This window comes from Vicugna pacos, chromosome 35 (genome assembly GCF_048564905.1).
Source record: "Vicugna pacos chromosome 35, VicPac4, whole genome shotgun sequence".
Lineage (NCBI taxonomy): Eukaryota > Metazoa > Chordata > Mammalia > Artiodactyla > Camelidae > Vicugna > Vicugna pacos.
In genome coordinates this window covers 21,073,509-21,093,396 of record NC_133021.1, presented here as the reverse complement: position 1 = coordinate 21,093,396, position 19,888 = coordinate 21,073,509, and the positions used below count along the sequence as shown (strand labels likewise).

Genomic DNA, 19,888 nt, shown 5'->3' with positions numbered 1-19,888 from the left:
ATTGGGCAATCCACTGGAGAAAGTACACCACTAGGGGGCAGCAGGAGAACAAAGGCCCTGCCCCCCAGGCCACACAGGTGGACGCAGGACCTGGGTGAGATCATCACAGCTCCTTACCCTCATTATGAGAAAAGTGATCTCATGGCCCAGAATGGGTCCTGCACTAGGATTTTCCTAACAGCGGCTCATTAAGGGTCTCTTCGTGAGCCTGTAAAAATGCAGGTAGAGAGCTGCCTCTAACAGTGCTCCCTGCTGGTTGAAGAGAGTCTCCTTACAATAGAAGAGAAGAAAGTTTGCACACCAATGGAAAGGATTTTAAGCAGAGATAATAAAGCATGTCCAGAAGCAAGAGAGAGCAAGCTGTCAGCCCAGAGGCAGGAAGGTGAGTGCGGCTGGTGTACAGAATCATAAGAGGAGGCTGGACTGGGGAGCATGCTTGAATCGCAAAGCTAATGCTAAGGCCACTGGAAGTGGGAGGAAAGTTTGCAGGAGAGGGTGGGCGTCTCATGATGTGCCAGGGCGGTGCTCCTGGTTGCCAGCTTACATAACGTAATTAGCATGGGCAGGAGTGGAATTTCGTGGACAGATTTTTTTTAAAGCAGTCTAGTTTTATTTTGTTTTTATTTTTTTGGAGGGGGGAGGGACAGGCAATTATGTTTGTTTATTTAATGGAGGTACTGGGGTTTGAACCCAGGACTTCATGTATGCTAGGCATGTGCTCTACCACTGAGCCATACCCTCCCCCGGGACAGATCTTTATTGGCTAGCTCTGGAAATATCTGGAGGGTTAGAGAACAGAGTTTGGAAAATGAATAGGAACCAAGGGAGACCAGGCAACAGGGACCATCCTGCCAGAGCTTTGCAGCTGACAGCACTCCGCATGGGTGCTAGTGCCGCCATGCTGAACGACTTCCCAACTGTCCCTGCAGCTTGGTATGACCTCCTCAATAATCAGAGTTTTGGAGGTGAGTGTATGATTGCCCAAGCCTGGATCACGGGCTCATCAGAGACTACTGCAATAATCCAGCTAGAGGGAGGTGGTGGTGACCAGGGTCACGGACGTGGCAGATGGCAGCCCGGATGGAGAAGGATGAACAGACTCAAGAGATGTTAATGATGTAGAATTGAAATGGTCGATTGATCAGGTGGATGTGAGGTGATGGTGAGGAAGAGGCGGTGTGTGAAGGATGACAGTCAGTGTCTGGCTTGGGCATCTTGCTGGCTGCTGGTCCCCTCCAGAAAAACTTAGAAAACCCAGGAGGAGGAATTGAGTTCATCTTAGCTGGGTTTACCCTACTTTCAGATGAGGGAAGTCAGAGAGATTAAATATCCTGCTGAGAGTCATACCCAGTGAGTGGCAGAGTCAGGAAACACACCAGATTGGTTTGAATGAAAACCTCATGCTCCTTCTTCACAACAGAGTGCTCTGCAAATTGGAACAGGAGGATCTGGGCGTAATCTAACAACACATTAGTTCTTTATTTACACATTGCCATCTTTTCCAAGGAAATATTTCCAAAGGAAATTTTCAATGGGAAGAAATGTTTTCATAGGAAAATAACTTGCTAGACAATTTCAGTCTGTGGCCAGTACATTTCTCTAGACTTTCATTATACTTTATTCTGCATTGTTTACTACTTAAGTCTTCTTCTTATATTTGTACTTGGGTTACTACTGTCCTTGTGCCCAGCATTTTTAAAGGCGACTGACGTTTTCAGCAATACTTGGGTTAGCTACAGAAAAATGTCGGCTATATATTCTAAATACTCTAGAATTTACATGTGTTTATTTAACACATATTTATTTTGTACCTTCTGTGTGTTCTAGGCACCTGGAATGCAGGAACAGGGTAAAATAAGTAATGTCTGTGCCTTCATGAAGCTTCTCTTGTAATTGGGAAAGAGTGACAATACACAAATAAGTATATAATTTATGTAGTGGTGATAAGTGCTGTGGAAAACATAAAACAAGGTAAGAAAGTAAGTGCTGGTCATCTGGGATTGAGGGGTAGTTCTTATTGAGTAAGGTAATATTCGGTCAGACTGAAGAAAGAGAGAGTAAGCTGTGGGCATATCTGGAGCAAGAGTTTTTCTGGCGGATTGAATAGAATCATCAGTGCAAAGGCACTGTGGTCAAATCATTTTACTTCATGTTTCACAAATACATTGTATATACAGACGACCCCAGACTTATGATGGTTCGATTAAGATTTTCAACTTTAAAGTGGTGTAAAACCTTTTTTGAATTTTGAGCTTTTCTTCCAGGCTAGCCACACATGGTAGATACTCTCTCGTGATACTGGCCAGCACTTCCAGTCAGCCATATGATCACAACGGTAAACAACTGATACACTTACAACCATTGTGTACCCAGACAACCATTGTTTTTCATTTTCACTACAGTATTCAATAGGTCACATGAGATGTTCAACACTTTATTGTAAAATAGGCTTTGTGTTAAATGATTTTGTAAGCTAATCTGTAAGCTAATCTAAGTGTTCTGAGCATGCTTAAGGTTGGCAAGGCTAAGCTATGACGTTTGGTGGGACAGGTGTATCAAACGCATTTTTGACTTACAATATTTTCAACTTACGATGAGTTTATCTGGGAAGTGGAGGAAGATTTGCATTCCTTTCATCATGGTGTAGAAGAGTGCTAGAAAGGAGGCAAGAAGGAAATTATTTGAAGTTTATGCCTGATTCCAAAATATTTCTAAATATTTCCCCTCAATTTTGAATTTATAAGATCATGTTCTAGAGACACGTCTGGGAGAAAGATGCCTTTAAGGATTCTGAATTGTCAGTGAAAAACAAAAGTTGAATCACTAGTGCCAAGAGTGCTAGAAACTTTCTACTCGGTCTAAAATTTGCATGAATTCAGGTGGGGATCACATTGGTCATCTAAATGAGTAGTGAGGAATATTACGCAGGTAAATTGTGACTGACTGTAAAATCAGACTGATTTTCAAATGTCCTCTTCTCAGGTTTTAGAGATAGCTAGAAAATCCACTGTAATTCTGAGGGCTAAATATCAAAATAGCACAACTGATAACTTGCAGTTAGATGCTGGTTTTTAAACTCTGGATGAAAGTGTTGAGTATTTTTATGTGGTTCCATTTGGGTTCGAAGTTTTTAAACTTATGTTTAGCATGTTCAGCAGTCAAAAAGCATGTCAGGAACCTGTGTGGAATGGCAGGTGCACTTTATTCAATGAATATTTACTAAGACCTTGTCTCATTCCTGATTAGAAAGAAATTGTTTTTATTAAATAATTAATAAAGCATGAGGTTGCCTTTTGATTCAAAATGTTTATTTTTTTCTATCATTTTATTAGAAGCAGCTGTCAAATCCTGTTTTACTAAGGATTTTTTAAAAATCTCAGAAATATTGCTAAATTTTCTTAAATGTCTCTTTCGTTTGCTAAAATGATTGTAGGTGTCCTGCAATAATCATATAATGATAAATGAAATTGGATTTTCTTGTGGTGAACCATTATTCCATCAGGAGAATAAATGCCAGTAGGTTTTTTTTTTTAAACTTCATGTATGTATTTACTTTTAAAAGACTTGTTTGTTTAAAGCTCTTTTAGGTTTCGAGCAAAATTGAGAGGAAGGCACAGAAATTTTCCATATACTTCCTGCCCCCACACATGCACAGCCTCCCCTGTTATCAACACCCCCTACCAGAGTGGTACCCATGTTACAACTGAGGAACCTATCCTGACATCATGATCACTCACAGTCCAGAGTTTATATTAGGGTTCATGCTTGGTGTTGTACAGTCTATGAGTTTGGACCAACACAAAATGACTTATATCCATCATTATAATATCATACAGAGTATTTTTATTGCCCTAAAAATCCTTTGTTCTCTGCCTATTTTTTTTTAAATTCTTTTTTTTAAATGGAGGTACTGGGGATTGAATGCAGGAGCTCATGCATAGAAGTATGCGCTCTACCACCGAGCTACACCCTCCCCCTGTGCTCTGCCTATTCATCCTTCCCTCCCGACTAACTCCTAGAGACCAGTGATCTTTTTATGTCTTTATAGTTTTGCCTTTTCCAGAATGTCATAGAGTTGGAACCATACAGTGCTAATGGTTCTTTTAATGCAGTCCTTGAGATTTATGGTATGTTGCCTAGTTCATTCATTTTAATTGCTGAATGAGTAAGTGACCAAATATTTATCATTCTCCTTCTGAAGGGCAATTAGGTAGTTTCTCCTTTCTTACTTGGTATAAAATTCTAGGTTGGAAATAATTTTGCCTCAGAATTTTGAAGCTGTTGTTCCATGGTCTTCTCGCTCCCTTTGCAACTGTTGAGAATGTAATCATAAACACCTATTTACATAGTGTTTACGACGTGCCTGGCATTGTCCTAACGTTACTCTTTGTACAAAATAGCTCATTTAATCTTTATAAAAACATTCTGAGGTATCCCCATTTCAAATATGAGAAAACTGAGGCACAGAAAGACAAAGTTGTTTGCCCCAAATCCTATAGCAGATAAGTAGGAAGACCTGTATGTGAACCCAGGTGGTTTATCTTGAGAATTGCTTCTCAAGCACAGGATTACATCAGCTTTCATGACAGCTTAATTCCTGGTTCTTTGTGTACAACCTCGTTTTATATCCGGGACCCTCTGTTGAGACTGCCATATTTGTGCAGGTGTGAACTTAGCTGACCTCTACGTTTCCTTTTTTTTTCTTCCTGGATCTTCTCTGATGCTGTGGTGTGATGGTCCTATTCCTGCAGGAACCCTCTTGATCCTCACTTACATGAAACCCAAAAGAGACTTTACAGCTCAGAAGACAACCCTTGACGCAGGGGGACACAAGCACAAGCTGATGGATGAATACTTCCCCTGCCTGGCCTTTAGATGAACCATTCTCAGGGGCATCTCCAGTGGTTTCTTAGGGGGTTCCTACTGGGATTAATAAACTCCAGATTCCCACAGCATGGACCAACCAAATCTATGATTTCTCTTTTCATGTCTCCTGCTTCAGGAGATCAATTCTCAAATAAGCTTTCTACTTGTAAGCCTTTGCCTCAGGCTTTCCTTGGGGATGGGTCAAGAGTTAGTATTAGAAGTGGCCCTTGGGATCGGGTTCCCAAATCGAATCACTTACCAGTCAGACACCAGCCAGGATCCCACTGCTGGTGGTAGGTGGAATGGGGCAAATCCTTGACATCCCAGTCACCCGGACTCTCACTGCAGTGGATGGGGGTGAAGTGCAGGTAAAGATGAAGCTTTCACTTGAGACAGATAAGACCTTTGGCTAGTCCGTGGTGATGGTAATGACACATCGCAGATTGGCTGGTTTGGGTTAATGCTTTAGAAACTGACTGTCAACTCGGTGCAGACTTTGAAAACTGGAAGACCTCCAAGGCAGGATTTAAAGGAGGGATCATCACTTGTGGCTGCAGAACATTTTTGGCCCAGATTGAATCACATGGATGACGGAGTTACAAAGAAGACTGGATCGACAGCCTTGACAGGTTTTCCGTGCAAATGCCAAGATTATGACAGGAAAGGAGAAGGATTTTGAGACCTGTCATGGGTCATTTGGGTGGATAAACCTGAGACTCTTGAATCCCCAGGTTCCCCTAAACTCTCTGGGATGGCAGAAACCACACCTCATTCCTGCCCTACCACCCTGATAAGAGAAAGAAGCTTCACTTTGCCTAGATACAGGCAAAGACCTCAACAGAGGCAGATACCTTGTCTTACGATGTTTTTCCACCTTAATCTCTGCCCCTACCTCCCTCGTTGCCTCCAGGATCAGGTCACAGTGTGGCTTAAGCAAGAAAATAGAGTCTGTCTTCAGGAGGAAAGAGCATACACATCAAATTGTGGTACCTCCTGGCAGAAGCCAAGGGAGCACATTTGAGAGTGGATCTTGAAAATGCTGCAACAGACAAGGCAGCATATACAACTGAGGAGGGGAGACTTTATTAATAAGGGAGCATGCTCCTGTGATGTGAAGTCTGATGGGGTCTGGGTACCACTACAGGGCACCTGTCACTCATCCTTGTGCAACCTGAAAATGTACTGTGCAATAGAGGCTAATGGAGAAACACCAGCTTTCTTTCAGCTAGAAAGTTCAGTCCGGGTTCTGTGTCTGTGGGTTCAACCGACTGTGTACTGAAAACTGATCTGTAGAAGGGGCCGGAACATCTGTGGATTCTGGTATCCACGGGGGTCCTGGAACCAATCCCCCCTCGGATACCAAGGGACAGGTATACTGAGACACGTTCTGTGAGGTTCATCAGAAAATCCCTGGCGTGAGGTATTCCGGCATCCACAGGGGTTCGCAGTTCAATGATGTACTTTTACATTGGCTTTCTTGCCTCGGCTTAACTTTCTCCAGTTTCTCTCTCCTGATCCCAGGGTTTTATTGTTAAACAAATTAGCTGCACAAAAGCTCCTGTCTCAGCTTTGCTTTCGGAAAGTAAGAGGGGGAGACCTGGGCTAAGATCATCTTTTACTTGGAAAATAGGTTCCTTAGATTGATCTATCAATTTTCTTTCCTTATAATGCCATTTTAGGGGTATATTTCCTATTCTTTCGGTTTGCTCTGCTGTTTCCCCAACATCTTGGTTTGGATGCTTAACTCATTGTTTTTCCTTTTGATTGTTTTAATATGTACATTTAAGGCTGTGTATTTTCCTGCTTTCACTACAGCCTACCATTTGGTATGTTGTCTTTTTACTATTGGTTTTGTCTAAGTGTTTTAAAAATTTAGAGATGATCCTTTGACCAATGAATTATTTCAAAGTGTGTTTAAGAGTGAGGACAGGTTTATTAGCTTCTCTGTGATTGGTCTCTGATTTTTCCTGCTTTGCGATCACAGAATATGACCTCTGTCATATCCATTCTGCAGGATTTCCTGGACTTGTTTTGTGGAATCGAACGTGACCAGTTTTCAGAGGTATACTGGGTGAGCTTGAGGAGAACATGTTTTTTTCAAATTGTGTTGTTCAATCATTTTTTTCCAAATTTTCTTGTCTCTTGGAGAGAAAGGTGTGCTGAATAAATCAAATTCATTTTGTGTAATTTGAGATTATGTTGCTGTTTTTCCCATAGAGATTCAGGATTTTTATTTCTATTTAGTGAGTTATGCCTTTTATTATTCTGAAATGATTTTCTTTATTTCTAATAATACTTTCTACTTCTGGGTCTGTTTTGTCTGATATTGTTAAGCTTTCTTTTATCATTTCTTTTGTATATAATTTCACATACTGTTATTTTATTTTTTTCTGTGTTATTTTGTTTATCTTTACCTAATCTGTGAGTTTCTGTCTTTTAACTGGTAGGTTTACTTTCTTTATATTTATTTTGATAACTGATATCTTTGAATTTATTTATACCATCTTGTTTTGCACTTTATTTTTGACTTCTATTTACTTTTCCTTATACTTCCTTTCCATCTTCTGCTGAATGGGTTGATTTTTCTCTATTCTCTTTTCTCCTCCACTGGTTTAAGAGTTACCATAGTTTTACTTTATAATGAATGCCACGTTTTCAGCTTTCTTGAAGTGTAATTGACAAATAGAGTTGTAAAATGTTTACAGTGCACAACGTGATGGCTCGATATTTCTTACATTGTGGAAGGATTCCCACAACTGAATTAACTTATCTATCACCTCCCGTATTATAGTGGATGTCTTAACGTTGAAAAGGTGCATACTTGACCTAACAATATATAAAAGTAGTTACTATTTCTACTGACTTTCTGAATATGACAAGAAACCTAGTGTGCTTTAACTCTGATAGTTCCTGTTCTTTATTATTATTGTACTATTTTGATCAATCTTGTTTTGGAGTTCCCGTCACAGATTAATCATCGTTGCTTTGTTTTATATAGTCCCTGCTGGCTTTCCATTTTCCATCTTCACCTTTATTCTTGCATCTCATGCCTTTCTTCTGGGGCCAGTTTCTTTTCTTCTGGAATGTACTGTTTATAGTTTTTCTTTCTAACAGGACTGTGGGTGGGAAGCTTTTTCAGTCTTTAGAAGCACTTTTTAGTTTACCCTCACCTTCACCTTTGCATGATAGTTTAGGCAGATATAAAACTTAAGAATGACAGTGTTTCCCCTGGCACTTTGGAGATTCAGTTAACTTTAGGTAGCTATTTTTGCTGATAGGAGTAGGCTGTAATCTAATTACCATTCCTTTGTAAGTTATACATCTTTCCTCTTTGGTTGCTTCTAGGACTTTGTCTTTGGGGTCCTGAAGTTTTATTACAGCATTTCTAGACTTGGATGTATTTTCATTCCTCATGGATGGGGGCTGATTGACAGGGGGAACCAGTCATGTGATTAGAGGACTGAAACTTTCAGTTCTATCTCCAACCTCCAAAGAGGAGAAGTGATGGAGGTTGACTGGATCACCAGTGGCCAATGATTTGATCAATATTGCCTATGTAGTGTAGTCTCCATAAAAACCCAAAAAGATGAGGTTTGGAGAGATTCCAGGTTGGTGAACGTGCAGAGATTTGGGGCAGATTGCATGGAAGCGCTCTGCCTCTTCCCACATACCATGCCTTATGCATCCCTTCCATTTGGCTATTCCTGAATTATATCCTTTTACAATAAACCAGCAATCTAGTAAGCCAAATGTTTCTCTGAGTTCTCTGGCATGCTCTACCAAGTTAATCAAACCCAAGGAGTGGGATGTTGGAGCCTGTGATCTATAGTCAGTTGGTCAGAAGCACAGGTAACAACCTGGACTTGTATTGTTGCCTCAAGTGGGTAAAGGGGCAGTCCTATAGGACTGAGTGCCTAACTGCGGGATCTGATGCTGTCTCCTGGTTGACAGCGTTAGAGCTGAGTTACTTGCTTACTGGTGCACGAGAAAAAACCACACACACACACTGGAGTCGCTGTCAGAATTAAATAGAATCTAATTCCTCTTGTTGACTATATGCTAGGCTTAGCAACTTGTATGACCAATTGAATCCAGGAGAAGTAATGTCCTGGCACTTCAGAGACTAGATCATAAGAAACTTGCAGCTTCTATTCTGCCCAGATCTTTTAGAACATCTTTTTGTTTGTTCTGTTTTTTAATTTTTTAAATTGAAGTACAGTTGGTTTACAATGTTGTGTTAAATTCTGGTGTACAGCATAGTGTTTCAGTTATACATATGTATATATTCCTTTTCATATTCTTTTTCATTATAGGCTATGACAAGGTATTGAATATAATTCCCTGTGCTATACAGTGGGACCTTTCTATTTTTTTGTTTCATATGTAGTAGTTAATATCTGCTAACCCCAAACGCCTTAAGTCCATTTGTGTGATTTTTTTTAGACTCCACATGTAAGTCATATCATATGGTATTTGTCTTTCTATGTCTGACTTTCTTCACTTAGTATGACAATCTCCAGGTCCATCCATGTTGCTGCAAATGGCATTATTTTATTCTTTTTAATGGCTGAGTAGTATTCCATTATAGTATGTAAACCACATCTTCTTTATCTAGCCATCTGTCAATGGATATTTAGGTTGCTTCTATGTTTTGGCTATTATAAATAGTGCTGTTCTGAGCATTGGGGTGCATGTATCTTTTCAAATTTGAGTTTCCTCCAGATATATGCAGAACATCTTTGATGGGAACTGTTGGCCTCTAAGTAAGAAATCTGGCTACGCTGAGATCACTGTGCTGGAGAGACTAAGGGTGTAGACACTCCAGTTGACAGCCTCAGCTGAACTCATCCTCTGAATTATCCCCAACAAAGGGCAAGATGTGTGAGTGAAGCCACATGGAACCCTTCAGGGCACATTCGGTACCTTATGAGATATTAGTATCACCCAGCTGAGAACTGCCTGAATTCCTGACCCACAGATATCTTGAGGGCTAATAAAACGTTACTGTTTCAAACCACTAGGTGTTGGGGTAATTTGTTCTGCAGCAGTACATAACAGTACATGGGGCTTCTTAGGTTTTACTACAAGCCTTTTAGCTTCTATTTCAAGCTTTCCATCATCTTTTCTTTCAGTGGAGAATTTTATCACAATAGTATTCCAGATCATGAATTCTCTCATTAGCCATGTTTAATCTTGTTACTTGACCTATCCATTGATTATTTTTAAAATTATTTTATTTTTTCTTCATTAATTATTTGGATATCGATGACAATACAGTTGACCCTTGAAAAACACACAGGTTAATCTGAGTATAATTTATGGTTGGCCCTCCCTATTAAAGATTTCTCCACATCCTCAAATTCAACCAACCACAGATTGTGTAGGAACGTAGCATTAACACTTGAAAAATATCTGTGTATAAGTGGACCTGTGTGGTTCAAACCTGTGTTGTTCAGGTGTCCACTGTATTTTTGTCATAGTTCTATTGGTTCTTTATAAAAAAAAACTGCTTCTTTTTATCATAGCTTTTTCCTTAGTGTCTTGATTCACCCTTTCATGTCCCTAATGATTTTAAACTTGCTTATTTTATGTTCTCTTTCTGATTATTGTTTAATAATCCTCCCATTAGTTGTACATACTGAGAATGTGTGTGGCGAATTCCTTACATGTTTTGCAATTTTTAATTTTATGCTCATTCTTAGTGAGATTCCTTTTCTTTGAGTTTTTATGTAGCTAGAATAATTAGCACTTTCCTGCCATGGACTTTAGGCCAACATTAGCCAGGGACCAAGCTTTATGTTAATTTCAGGACCTGGCTAACACTGGGCCTCAAACCCAAAGGAAGTAAGGGTTTTAGATTAAAATTCTTTCACCCAGATCTCAGGCACAGACAAATAATTGTCATTGTGTACGTGTGTGGATCTTTGTTTTTCTAGTTCACCTATTTTGTTTTTAACAGCAACAACGAAAGCTTTATGCAGGAATTGTAATTCCAACTCTGTCTCACTGGGAACCTGGTCTTCCTCTTTCATTCCCTGCATAGATGTTAAAAGCAAACTTCTAGGTTACCAGGATGATAGTGTATTGAGGTGAGCTGTTTTGGGTCAGCATACACACTTCCTGCTCTTTTTTTTTTTTTTTCCCCAGTAACTGAGGTTTTCCCTTTCTTTACTGAGAACTTAGTTATGTATTCCCTTTCTATTGTTGTCTTTTATAAAACATTTCTAAGTGTCCGTAACATATCCATATATTGCTTGAATAGGTATTCTTTCTATCTTTAGCTAAAAAGTCTGAGTTTCTTTTTCCCTCCTTCTTTGGAAAATATTTATATATATTTTTTCACTTTTTAAATTTTTTTTGTGAAACAATTATTTCACCCTGAAAGTCACTATATCCTTCACTCTTCTTATTTTATATTTTCCACTATATAACATGAACTGGAATTTTCCTTCCCAGATTTATTGTATCAATTTACTATCTTTTATTTCTGTAGCAATTTTAAGAAAATATAATGGTTATATTGTGGAATTCTATTATTTTGACTCACTTCCCTCTTTTTTTTTTTTTTATTAAGGTATAGTCAGTTTACAATGTGGTGTCAATCTCTGGTGTATAGCACAATGCTTCAGTCATACATGAATATACATATATTCATTTTCATGTTCTTTTTCACCATAAGCTACTACAAGATATTGAATATATTTCCCTGTGCTATACAGTATAAACTTGTTTATCTATTTTATATATATTAGTCAGTATCTGCAAATCTCTAACTCCCAGTTTAACCCTTCCCACCCCTTTCCCCCCAGTAACCATAAGTTTGTTATCTATACTGGGAGTTTGTTTCTGTTTTGTAAGTAAGTTCATTTCTCTTGTTTTTAGATTCCACATATAAATGATCTCATATGGTATTTGTCTTCCTTCTTCTGGCTTATTTCACTTAGAATGACATTCTCCAGGAACATCCATGTTGCTGCAAATGTCATTATTTTATCATTTTTATGGCTGAGTAGTATTCCATTGTGTATATACCACAGCTTCTTTATCCAGTCATCTGTCGATGGCCATTTAGGTTGTTTCCATGACTTGGCTATTGTAAATAGTGCTGCTGTGAATACTGGGGTGCAGGTGTCTTTTTGAAGTAAAGTTCCCTCTGGATATAAGCCCAGGAGTGGGATTGCTGGGTCATATGGTGGGTCTATTTTTAGTTTTCTGAGGAATCTCCATACTGTTTTCCACAATGGCTGCACCAAACTGCATTCCCACCAACAGTGGAGGAGGGTTCCCTTTTCTCCACACCCTCTCCAGCTTTTATCCTTTGTAGACTCACTTCTCTTTTTAAAATGATCTATTGCTCATCTGAGTTCTTTCTGATCATAACTTCTTTACTGTGAATTTCTTATGTTGATTCATGTTTTATGACTGAATTATGGTTCAAGTTGATTTTTCCAGGATTTATGTGTAAGTATTATATATTCTGAGTTCTTAAATATTTGAAAATTTCACATGCTTTTATATATGAAAACTCTTTTAGTTGGGTAAAGAATTTTTGGGTCACATCTTTTCTGCTAAAAAAAAACTCACTAAAAATAGCTTTGTTCCTTTTGAGTCCAATCTTGCTGAAGTGAAGTCAGAAACAAAATTAATTTTTACCTTTTTCTTCTTTCTGGATGGTTTCAGTATTCTTTCTTTGTTTTTAATAATCTCTGCAAGAGGATAAACCATGAAGTTAGTTGATCTCTATTAAATTTTTCTGGAATATCATGAGTTCACATAATGAGCTCAGACAATGAGAACATGAATTCTGCGTATTTACATATTTCTCTATTTCAGTAAAGTTTTCTTCTACTATATTCTTAAATGTTTTTAATATTTCACTTTATGCTTTTCAAAAACAACCCCTAACCCCTACATGATATGTATCTCATATCTGTCTTTACATATAATTGTTTTCCTAATCAATGTATTTTCCTTGTCCCTCTCCTTTGTGTATTCTGTAAATTTCATCAGTCTTATCTCTGTAACACTAATTCCGATTTTTTGCCATCTAAATTCTGTTCCTCAGTCTTCTAAAGATAATTCTAAGTACAGCAATTTTTTTTTGGCTTCATTTTTCACTGTTGTCAGCTCACTTTGCATCCTTTTTCCTTGCTATCTTGTCTTTTAATTCTTATTCTTTGTGTTCTTCTTTCATGGTGTTTATATTATATTTCATTTCCTGGGAAGTACAAAATGATCCTTGCTAAAATTTTGGCTGTTCCCTGCAGTAAGTCTTGTTTCAACATATATTCTTCATTGGCTTTTCTACTGGTTGCATTTCCTTCCATTCATCTTATATTTTGCAGAACTTTTGCATAATTTTTTTTCCCGCTAACTCATCTTTGAAATAAGTCATGCTTGTTTTTTTCCACCACTTGCCAGCAATATAGTGAATGGAAAATCTTTGGCAGTCCTTCTTTTTAGCTGCCTATGTGTTGAAACTTAGTTTTACATTCAGGGCTTACTATGGAATTTTTGGTTTTAAGTCATTTATCCACTTTTAGTTTAGGTTGTATGGAATGAAGAGGTGCAAAAGAGAAGTTGAAGAGAGAAATGTGGCGGGTGTGGGTTTAATATCTTGACACCTGCACCCTCCTCCCCAATTTTGTGGAACCTTTTGAAGTTCTGCCCAGTCTTGCAGACTCTGGAATTAGGCAGGACAGTCTGGGAGAGACCAATTCAGTATAAAAACCAATGTTTCAAGGGCCTTTTGTTCATCGACTAGGTAGAATAGGTGGTCTTTTTTCTTTAGTAAACTGAGTTTACTAAAGAAAAGTTTACAAAATTCTTTGACAGCGTCTCTCTTCAAGATTGGCACTCTCTCAAGGTCATCATTCCTCCAGCTAGAAAGCTATATTCACTGAAAGCAGAAATAAATACTGGTCACCATCCCTGTTTTAGTGGCCCTGGCCATTCCCACTGATGTATCTGTTGTGTCCTGCTCCCAGCCTTTGGTCATCCAAATCAAGTATTAGTGGGACCTTCCAAAACTTTTCCATTTCTTTTCCACAAATCTAAGTTATAAATAAGGGAGATGAGTCTTAAACTTGGTATTCTTGTCCAATTAGCTCATCTTTAGCAGCATTGTTGGGGGGCTTGTGGAATGGGACTGTAGCCATTTTATAGTTGCAGGATAACTATGTGGTTTCCATTTCTCTTTTTTGGTCCATTAGGATCTTTTAAGTGGACTTCAGGGAAAGGAGTTTTAGAAATTTAAATGTTTTATGTATTAAAATCTATTTTATACTGTGAATAATAAGTTTATTTTTTGTTCTGTAATTTTAGTTATATTACAAATTGTTTTTCTTATATATTGAAGACCTATGTGGAATTTGTAAATCATCCTAGGTGTTCTATCTTTAAAGTTAAAATGACTTTATACATTGAATTGCTTCAATGTTTTTTGTATTCAATCAGCAGCAGACAAAATCTATAATAAAACGTATCTGGAAATAGAGCTACACACCCCCAACAAAGTTGTTGATTTCTTGAAGTTATTTCTACTTTCATTAATATCCTCTGATTTACTGGAAATATGTAGCCTTGGTTATGCTATCGTCATGAATTTCCTCTCCCAAGGAGTAGTTTAATATTTATGAATGTCTATTGTCCTGCAATCCTCACAAATCTCTATTACTAAAACCAATCAAGCAGCCTGAAGACATCAGAAACTATCCATCCTAAACACAGAGATAAACATGTCACCCAAGTGAAGGAAAAATCCTTTGGTGCATCAGTTTTCTGTTTCTCATAGCCCTCCTTCCTTTCCCTATGTTGAAAGTTTCTACTCGCGTATACCAGAGGATATAATAGACACTTGATATTAAGGATTTTTCATGAATCCTCAAATTCATGCATATGGAAATGTTTAATACCTGATGCCAAAAATGAGAAACCCCAGCTTCCAAGAAGATTTTCAATGACTTGGACATTTTTTAACATATCGAAACTTCCTGACCATTTTTATAAGTGACTTTATGAAAGTAAGGGCACTCATGATGGTGAATAAAAAAAAAAATACAAAGGTAAAGTGAGAGAGAAATGCTGGGCAAACTGGGAGAGTGAGGTAGGTTCACACACCAGCATCAGTTTCTGAGGGTTCAGATCTTTGGGGCTGCTGGTCAAACTGGTCCATGTTAAGTGACCAAATGCCCATTTTTCCAGTATTGGTTCTTTAGCTGATAATATTAAAGAACTCATGTTTTTGTCAGGTTCTTTGATCTCTCAAGGATAAGCAAGATAATTCATTTTTTACCAACCTACATCTTCAATTACAATCCTTGTGCTAAAGATCCCTACTGTCAAATTTTAACTCTCCGTTCAGAATTCCCATTGCACATTTACACTTGGTTTTCCAATTAAAACGGGCTTTTGTGAGTCCCCTGCTGATAGCCATTGGCTTGATAAAAAGTAACTTCATTTGCAGCAAGGGTGTTTAGGGAGCCCCGTGCAAGGCTGACTCTCTTCCTGCTGCCTTAAGCCCAGCTGTGCTGAAATATTAAACTTTAGTAAATTAGTTGAAATAGCGGCTTCCTGGATGATACAATAATGCCCTCTACTTTTTTTTCTGGAAACCGTCTTCAGCGTGAGTTCTCCACACAATTCTTTTGCTCTAAGAGAAAGAAAATTCAGGCTATCTTCCAAATCCAGACAACTTTTCCATTTTCAAGATAATTGTGCCCTCCCGGCGAATCTAACAGAATGGCTAAACTTTCAAACACGTAGAGTTGGAGTATGTTGTTATTTCAGCACTATCTGAAGACATCATGACTTTATCATGCCATCCTCAGAGAAGCAGCTGGGCCCCTAAAAATGTCAGTCATAAGTAAAAGACTTAAGTAGCAACTTTTCCATCATTGATCAGTACACCTTTCAACAGCAACAGTGAGCTATGGGAGGAAATCATGTTTCTAGTTACATTTATTTTCAGATTTTTTTCTTCTTCTTTTTAAGAAGAACGTGAATTCTGAGGTGTTTTATTCATTGACCAAATATTTATTGATCAACTACTATGTGCAAAGTTCTGATTTGTTTTCAACCAAGTGTTTTGAATTGGAGTAAATGCAGAATTAGTAGAAAAGAACCAGGCAGCCTGGCATTTCTCTTCTTGACATATGTTGTTTTTCCTTCTGTGATGAACTCACCGGCGACAGCTTTATTGAGCTGTCTGTACGACTAGCTTCTCAAAGGCTCTCGCTGGCTTTTCAGGTTAAGACCTTAATGCCTCTAGGAGAGTCTAGTTAATACATTTTTGTTACTTAGGCCAGTTAACTGATTAAAACCTTTGAAAGTTCCTTTATCAAGGTCTTCACAAGATCATAGAGTCCAAGGGTTGCTTTTGGAAAAATCAAATGTATACAAAAGCAAATTGAATAGTCTAATGAGCCCCCATACAACCATTGTGGGGTTTAGGGTTCACTGATGCCCACCAAGGGTTCAGAGTCAGGGGCAAAGCGTGGGGAGGTGGCAGAGTGGGGCCATTGGGCATGCGCAGAAAGGACAGCTTAGGGCCGAAAGAGGAGAGGCCCACTCCCAAATAAACAATTGGGAAGCCAGACTTTATACATTGTCATCAGATCACGCTCTTTTAGTACATAAGATACTAACTAATCAATGAGCTGCTAACCACTGTGATCTAGCCCAATACGATTTAGAGCCGGGGTCTGCCAACTTTTTCCGAAAAAGGCAAGATAGTAAATATTTCAGGCTCTGTGGGCCAACTGATCTTTGCCACCAACTTAATTCTGCCCTAGACAGAAACAGCCGCATACAGCCTCTGATAACGCAGAGGACTGGGCGTGGAGGGGTTCCAACGGAACTATTCACGAAAAAAAAAGGGCAGGGGACAAATTCGGCCTGTGGCCGGTAGTTTGCCCAACCCCCAAAGACTGCCTGGCCCCCGGGCATTCATTCGCTGTCTGTTTGAAACTGCCTTTAAGCAAGGGGATGTTCTTTTAAAGTCCCTCGCAGACTCTATGCGTGGGACGATCCAGCAGAGCGACTACACAGTTTGAAAAGTTTTTTGAAGTGGGCCCTTCCTTCCCTGCCCTTCCGCCGCTCCGGGCCCTCCTCTCCCACGCAGGGGCGCGGAGAGAGCTGCGCTCCGCCTGCGTGGGCCTCAGGGAAGAGCGCGCGGCCACTCCCGGGAAGGTGAGGGCGCAGAAAAGTTGGAGCCCAATCAGCACAGAGTCCAGCTCCCGAGCCCCAACCTTCAGGTGACCCCGCGCGGCGGCGGCGGCGGCAGCGGCGGCGGCGGCGGCGGCGAGAGCCCGCAGCAGCTCCGAGCGCCTCCGGGAGGAGAGGAGGCGAGCTGAGCGGAGCGTCGCCGCGATCGGAGCGCCGGGCTCCGGCGGCGATCCGCAGCGGGGCGGGAGCAGCGGGGAGAGCCAGGGCGCGCGGCTGCTTCCTTTGCCCCCGGGGGCCGTGCGGGCCAGGCCGGGGGCGCCCGAGAGTGCGGGCCCGCGGCGCGCGCTGCCGCCGCCCCTCCGCGCCGCCTGTGAACGCTGGAGGTGTGCCTGGCTGCGGCGGCGGCGGCGGCGGCGGCAGGAGCCGCGAGTCGGGGCCGCTCGGGCTGCGCTTCGCCGGGGCAGCAGCGGCGGCGGCCGCGCCTGTGGCTCAGGATGCGGCCGGGGGGCGCGCTCCTCGCCCTGCTCGCCGGCCTGCTGCTGCTGCTGCTGCTGCGCCTGCTCTGGTCCTCGACCGACGCGCCCGCCCGCTCCAGGTAACCCACCCCCCGCCCTCGGGCCGACCCGCGTGCCGTGCACCCCCGCCGTGCGCCCCGAGAGCCCCAGCCGCCCAGCCGCTCCACCTGGGCGAGCAGACTTCTGGCGGCTGCTGCTAGGACAAGCCGACGGGGTGGGGCGTGGGGTGGGATGGAGGCGTTCGGGAGACCTGGCTGGGTGAACCGAGGGTGGGGGGAAATCAGAGGGGCGACACGAGCACTGGCTGGGCACCAGCTCGGACGGGGAGGGACCGGTCAGGGCGCGAGAGCCCCAGCGTGCGTCGCTCTGGGTGAGGATGCTGCGGAGCTGGACCTGCCGTCGGGTTCCGCATCAGTCACCCGGGCTCTCCATTCTGGTCCGTGCTTTCCCTTCCTTCCCGCCCTGGGCCTCTTCCAACTCCAATCGCTGCCGGAGGAGCCAGGGCGCGCGAGGATGTTCCGGCCGGGCTGCGAGCGCGATGCGGAGTCCGCCAGCCAACTGCTCCCCAACATAGTTTTCTTCCTGGCTGTGCAGGCTGTGGGTGGAGGAAAGCAGGGAGGCTACCCACGGTACCCCCGCCGCGCTGAGGACGCTCAGGAGCCCGGCGACCCAGCCCCCGCGCACCATGAACAGGTACCCGCGTTGCCGGGCGGCCAAGGGGTGGGCGCGGGGAGGCTCCGTGGCTGCTTGCGGATCAGGGACGGCGCTCGGCTGCACTCGCAAGACTCGCTTTGAGTTGTTTGGCTGGCACCACACGATTGAGTGGATTTGAGCGTGTGTATGCGTGCGTGTGAGGGAGAGAAGAGAGACAGACAGACAATATGTGTGTGCACACGCGCGCGCGTTAACTCTCTCACACTCCCTCAACCTCCCCCGTAAAGCGTGTCCCTGGATGTGGATGTTCTTTGAACCAAGGGAGATAAAAAAAAAAACAAAAAACAAAACAGCTGCACTTTCAAAAAAAATGGATACTGAGTGCCCCTCTCCGTAACGGTGTGTTGAAAACCTGGAGAAGGAGCTCAGCCTTGTCTGTGGAGGGATTTGATCGGTTTGCTTTGTGTGTCTTTATGTTTTTGAGTGGACCGGTGTTCAGACTGACGTTTAGGAGAATAGAATTCTGTGCACAGTGTTGAGAATGTTTTTGGCCTTAGTGAACGGAGACTTAAAAATGTTCTTTTTCACTCATGAGTATTTACCCATGGGCAATAGTTATTTCGATTTTATCGGGGTTTTCTTTTTCTGATTATAAACGTAATCCATTCTTAGTGCAGGAAGTTAGATGATATGAGAAATCTATTTAAAGATAGTCAATGACTTGAGACCCATCGCCCAGAGATCATATTAAGGTTTTGGTCTATATTCTTCCAGTAGTTTTTCCTATGTACATATATTTTAAAAAATACCCTTAAGATTGTATTTTGTTCTGCCTTTTTTCCCTAAAAAAAGCAGACATATATGTCATTAAATTTTTTCCTCTCAAATATTGCTTTTATTTGTTGCATAATTCATCCTATGAATGCACCATAATCTGCTTAGCTGTTTTTATTTTTAGACATTTAGATTGTTTCCTATTCTGTTTGCTATTAATAATTCTATGAAGTCCATCCTTGTATGGACATCTTTATCTTCATTTTAAATTCTCTGGGATGGATTCACACAAGTTGGATTATTAGGTCAAAGAGTAGGTACTCGCAAGTTTCTAAATACATCTGGCCAATTGCTTCCTAGATGATTTGAATCAATTTACATTTTCACCAGCAGAATGTACTACTTTGAGCCTCAGCATGGCTCTTATTTTTGCTATTTTGTAATAGTATACTGTCACTTTCCTGCTCTTGTGGATCCCTTTTCCTCTATGTATCTTTCTGTGTATGCTTGGCTCTTGGATCATCTGAATCTTCTGGCTGCTGCTCTGATGCAGTTACTGCCTGATCAGGAGAAAGGTCTGGGGGAGCCAGAAAGAAATCTTGATGTGCACAACATTGCTTCCTGCAAACCTCCTATTGAAATTTCACAGCATATGAGAGGCACTAAGAAATCCTGGAGTAACAAAGCTTTAAAGAAAAATATTGGCCTATAGTTTTATTTTATGCAGGGTTGTGTATTATAGGTAGTAATTTTCCAATGAACTGGGGAGCAGTCCATCTTTTTGCACGTCCTGGTACCGTGGTTATGCATTCTGGGGTTGTCCCTTGGGAAAAGTTTGAAAGAATACACTAATTAAATTATCCGGACATAGGCCTTTCTTGGAGGTAATTCTTTGATCAATTTTTCAGCTTCTT

At 41.2% G+C, this 19,888-nt stretch overlaps 1 protein-coding gene across 1 annotated transcript in view; it reads left to right on the top strand.

Moving 5' to 3' along the window:
* The first annotated feature begins 17,072 nt into the window (after positions 1–17,072).
* Positions 17,073–19,888, top strand: part of ST8SIA6 (ST8 alpha-N-acetyl-neuraminide alpha-2,8-sialyltransferase 6) — a 137,474-nt gene continuing 134,658 nt past the window's right edge. Inside the window, exons 1-2 of the mRNA XM_072955068.1 lie at positions 17,073–17,626; positions 18,141–18,239. Coding sequence (XP_072811169.1) covers positions 17,526–17,626; positions 18,141–18,239 — 200 coding nt within the window. The 5' untranslated portion in view covers positions 17,073–17,525. The remainder of the gene's footprint in view (positions 17,627–18,140; positions 18,240–19,888) is intronic.